This window comes from Nansenia antarctica (genome assembly GCF_963989245.1).
Source record: "Nansenia antarctica genome assembly, chromosome: 20".
Taxonomy (NCBI): Eukaryota; Metazoa; Chordata; class Actinopteri; order Argentiniformes; family Microstomatidae; genus Nansenia; species Nansenia antarctica.
This window is the reverse complement of record NC_137693.1, coordinates 6,735,039-6,740,242: the sequence shown is the minus strand read 5'-3', so window position 1 is coordinate 6,740,242 and position 5,204 is coordinate 6,735,039. Positions and strand designations below refer to the sequence as shown.

The window sequence follows — 5,204 nt, the reverse complement described above, 5'->3', positions numbered from 1 at the left end:
GTTATATAAATTCACCTCTAGATCTGTCTCAAACTATGCCGTGTTGGGTCCTTGAATTTGAGGGAATTGAGTCTCTTGAAAGACCTTGAAAGGTGCTTGAAATGTGCTTGAAAGGTGCTTGAAAGGTGTTTGAAAGGTGCTTGAAAGGTGCTTGAATTGGATGTTTCAGAAGGTGTGGAAACACCTGCTCCCTGCTGTCCGTCCCAGAGCACGCTGGATATCTGCTGCAGTCAGAACTAGCCAGTTCACCTCTCTTGCTTGCCTTGGCCCCCTAAAAGATAAATAGTACTGAGCCATTTAGTCGAGAAAGACACAGAAACCTTCTTCCTGGTTTGAGCAGTCATGGCATGTTCATGTTAGCTGCAGCGGAAAGGAACACAAGGATTTAAGTATAAATAGTTCTCTGCGGAAATAGTTCTCTGCGGCTTGAAGTATTGATGTGTTGGACCCTTTTCAGTGTGGGGAATGTGTGTGTGTGTAAGAGTGTAAGAGTGAGGCCTGTTGACCAGCTGCAATGAATTTGCGCCAGTGAATGCCTATACTAGTCCTGTTGTAATCCGAGCACTGTTTTGTCTTTCTCTTTTAACTGTTTTCAGCCGGCCACAGCCATCTGTACATGAGCGAGGACAGACAGAGGCTGAGCGACCTATGCAGCAGGACCGTCTCCGAGTCCAACGTCTTCCTAGACCCCTTCCACTACTCGGACAACGGACACGCCTTCGACACCATGAGCGTGGACAGCTCGGACAGCATGGAGACCAGCATCTCCGCCTGCTCCCCGGACAACATCTCTAGGTGAGAGACGGACAGACGGACAGACTGTAGAGAAACAGGACTGTGGGGTTGATGCAGGAGTTATGGGGAGGGGAGGCGGGGGGGGCGGAGGGGGGTGTGTCACAGACACACACACACACACACAGCAGTGCCACATCTCAGAGCCTCCAGGAGATCCAGCCCGTCAAGACAGTGACTGTGTCCTTAGCGTCAGCATGCCGAACCTTGTGTGAGTGAAGAGCTTCTGTTTGTGTGTCTGTGTTTGTGTCTGTTGTCTGTGTCTGTATTCTCATGGTTGTCTGTTGTAGAATCTAGTACAGAGGAGGCTGTATTTGATCAAACCAACATTGCTGTGTCGCATCCTCAGTCCTTGTCGCCAAAATGATTAAGCTTGACCACAGATGCATGGTCTTTGGCCCTTTTCGACGGTTATTCTGTTGAGTGCAGAACTGTTAGATGTATCCCAAATCTCTTGAATAATTTACAACGGGGAGGGGAGGAAGCTTTTATAGCGAGCATTGCAGATGTCTTCTGGTCTGTTTGTGTTTGAGTGTGTTTGTGACTGTTTGAGCAGACATGGCATGTCCACGTAGCTCCGGCTGTGTATTTCATCAGTGTCTGTTTTTCATGGACATTTTTGGCATTTAGCAGACGCCTTATTCCAAAGCGACTTACAATCAATACGTTTGACTAAGTAAGCGAATCATCTATCCACTAGTCATATAACAGGAAAAAAGTCATCTATGCTCAGGCCAGGGGCCATTTGCAGTCGTCGTGGTGGAAGAGTTTTTTCATGTCGTTTTTTTTGTGTCTGTGAAGTTTTCTGTGAAGTTGTGTTGATGCTCTCACCATGTGTTAACCAGCTGTCTCTGTCGCCCAGTTTTACAACCTTGGGGGAGTTAGTTCTCTACATTACTCATTATATACACATACATGATCCCCCCCAAAGTTCCCTCAGGTTACGTGTGTGAGTGTGTGTGGTCTCATTCCATACAATATGTACAGTATTTGAGAAAATGTGGTGTGTGGCAGAACCGTAGTGTCCATAAGTACAGAATGTGATGTTATGGCGGGAAGCTGCGGAGCTGTTTAGTAACTTTACATACACTGGCCTCTGGTCTGGAACAGTACTCAGATCTTCACCTTGAGAGAGTGTGTAAAAAATAACTTTGCACTGCACTTTATATGTAGCACTATCCCATGCACTGTTGTCTGTCCTGTGTTGTCCTGTTTTTGTATTTGTTTTTGTATTTATGTATACACGTGAAAAAAGTATAAACGCACTTACTGTAACGCCAAAGCAAATTCCTATATGTGTATGCATAATGGCAATAAACGTTATCTGAATCTGTAGTTTCCTCACTGTGGTGTTTCTCTGTTTGTCACAGTGCCAGCACGTCCAACGTAGCGAAGATTGAGGAGATGGAGCGTTTGTTACGACAAGCCCAGGCCGAAAAGAATGTAATCCTCGAACATAGGGTAATATATCCTTCATACACACTCTGTGTGTGTGTGTGTGTGTGTGTGTGTGTGTGTGTGTGTGTGTGTGTGTGTGTGAGTGTGCGTGTGAGTGTGTGAGTGTGTGAGTATGTCTGTGTGTGTGTGTGTGTGTGTGTGTGTGTGTGTGTGTGTGTGTGTGTGTGTGAGTGTGTGTGTGTGTGTGGTGCGTGTGCCTGTGCCTGTGCCTGTGCGAGTGCGTGTGCGTGTTTCTGTGTGTCAATGTGACGCTGCTGTAACGTCCTGTGTGTGTGTCCTCTGCAGGAGCGGGAGATGGAGGTCCGCAGGCAGGCTCTGGAGGAGGAGCGGAGGAGGAGGGAGGACCTGGAGAAAAGGCTGCAGGAGGAGACCAACAGGAGGCAGAAACTCATTGAGAGGGAGGTGAAGCTCCGGGAGAAACAACGAGCACAGGTGAGAGGAAAAAGAGATATGCTAAGAACTCAATACATAGAGATGCATGTTCATGTTACGGTGATGAAAGTGGATAGGCTATGCTTCACTCTCATATACATTGGGGGAAATAAGTATTGACATTTTTTATTCAACATATTTCTATTTCAGCTATTCACATGACATTTAGACCAGACATTGGTATTATCTCAATGAAACTACACAGCTAAAGAAATTGGAACATTCCAATCCCTAAAAAGTGATGTGCAATAAAGGGGAATGACACAAGAAAGAAGTATTGAATACGCTAACTGAAATGTATTCAATACTTGGTCTAGAAGCCTTAGTTTCCAATGACGGCTTCCAGACGCTTCCTGTACAAAAAAAGCGAATCTCTCACAGTGATCACGTGGGATTTTGGCCCATTCTTCAACACTGAAACTAGAATGACCAGAATTATAAAGCTCTTTGATCAACAATGACCAGAACAAAACTGCTTTTTTTCGACGTCAGAATGTCTTATTTCAAGCATCTACCGGTAATCCTTTCCATCTCTTCACATATTAAGAACAGATAATGACCAAATGGAATTCACTGTTTTCATATACACAGCACAGCAATCGTGTGGACAAAATACCCTACAGGACAAATACAGTACACTTTTTATATCTGAGTCATTTGAACTGTTGTACAATTCTATTACACCCCCAAGGGGGTATTTGACTTGTACATAGGTTTGGCTCTTGTTGCTAATTGTTTAGCCTAGTGACTTTTCTTAACTAAATAACAAATCAATAGATGTCTGTCAGATCTGTGACTGATGTGTTTCCAGTGAGGCCAATCTCTAGACCAGACTCTGACCTCTAATCCCTAACCTTTGCCTTCCAGTCCCGACCGCTGACACGTTACCTCCCTGTGAGGAAGGACGACTTTGACCTCCATGAACACATCGAGGCAGCTGGCCACAGCCCAGACGCCTGCTTCCACCTGTCCGTCACAGATAAGACATGCAGAGGGTTCCTGGTCAAAATGGGAGGCAAGATCAAAACCTGGAAGAAACGCTGGTTTGTCTTCGACCGGAACCGCAGGACCCTGGCCTACTATGCAGGTGAATTCACCTCCTGTTTCTCTGCTTCTCTCTCCCCCACCCTCATCCTTTCTCTCTCTCTCTCTCTCTCTCTCTCTGATTTGATTGATTTTGTATGATCAGGTAAAAATAGGTACCCAAGTCAGGTTGTTTTCATGCTATTTTTAAATAGGTTATTTCCATTGCGATCCTCATATTAGACACTAGGCACTAGCATCGACAAGCATTTTAAGAACAGCTGTCTTGGGCAGCCACTAAAGACATGACGTCATCACCAAGCTACGCTGCTGGTTTACTATGGAAATCTGGGGGGGGCACACTTTGATCCAAATGATGTTTTTCCCCAAACTCATAAACACTCTTGTGTCCATGTGTTCCGTTCCAGACAAGCATGAAACCAAGATGAAAGGAGTCATCTACTTCCAAGCCATAGAGGAGGTCTATTACGACCATTTAAAGAACGCACACAAGGTACGGGATTTATTTGGGAGTCGTGACAAACAAACAAAGTTATTCACCATTTAGACTGTATGAGAGTGACTTTTCTCTCCGCTCTCAACACATTTGTGACAGCAGCTGGTGAAAGCGGGAACAGGTCGGCAACCGATCAAAATGTTCATGGCTAAGGATTCGGTGAGTAATCCCCACTACTCTACACTAACTAGTTAGTAGTGGGGATTACTCACCGAGTCCATTGCACTGCAATGTTTTGGCTTGGCTAGCGAGTGTGTCAGTGATTTTCAACAACGTTGACATTTATTTAAATGTTCCGGAATAAAAGTCTGAAAAGGTTTCCGGTCGCTGACTTTTTCCCGCTTTCACCAGCCGCCGTCACGTTTTTCCTGGTCTTTCTCTCTCCTGCGTCCTTAACCCCTCTCTCCTTCACACAAACGCAGAGCCCCAACCCCTCGCTGACGTTCAGCGTGAAGACTCACGACCGCGTGTACTACATGGTGGCTCCGTCCCCCGACGCCATGCGCATCTGGATGGACGTCGTCGTCACCGGGGCTGAAGGATACATGCACTTCATGGTGTAAACCCACTACCCTCCACCATCAGGGGTTCTGACCAACGCAATGACCACATCCTGACCGCCTTATCATCTGATGACCAACCGCTGGAAATGTTCTCTCTTCCAGTCCCTTTACAAACAATATCCTGTGGCGGTGTTTAGAACCACATGCAATATTCTCCTGGACTATGCTTTTCAACCACTTGTTTTTTTGGGGGGGTTTTTGGTCTTTTTTTTTTCTGAGTGGGGCAGTCCCACTCATATTTTTCTTTTTATTGACAGATACAGTAGAGATTATGACAGGAAGGATGGGTGAGAGAGAGAGAGAAGGGATGACATGCAGGATATGTCCGCATGTCGAACCGGGAACCCTGCGGTTACATGGTCAACGCTTAATCCACTACGCCACCTAAGCGCCCCCACCACTTGTTATTTTGATGTCTT

General features: G+C 45.8%; 1 protein-coding gene across 1 annotated transcript in view; it reads left to right on the top strand.

Annotated features, from left to right (window-relative positions):
- Positions 1–4,785, top strand: part of LOC308174767 (pleckstrin homology-like domain family B member 2) — a gene marked incomplete at its 3' end in the record, with an annotated part of 21,234 nt that extends 16,449 nt beyond the window's left edge. Inside the window, exons 14-19 of the mRNA XM_080549867.1 lie at positions 597–795; positions 2,163–2,253; positions 2,536–2,682; positions 3,550–3,769; positions 4,134–4,219; positions 4,645–4,785. Of these exons, the coding sequence (XP_080405993.1) occupies positions 597–795; positions 2,163–2,253; positions 2,536–2,682; positions 3,550–3,769; positions 4,134–4,219; positions 4,645–4,785 (884 nt within the window). The remainder of the gene's footprint in view (positions 1–596; positions 796–2,162; positions 2,254–2,535; positions 2,683–3,549; positions 3,770–4,133; positions 4,220–4,644) is intronic.
- Between the last annotated feature and the right edge of the window lie 419 nt (positions 4,786–5,204).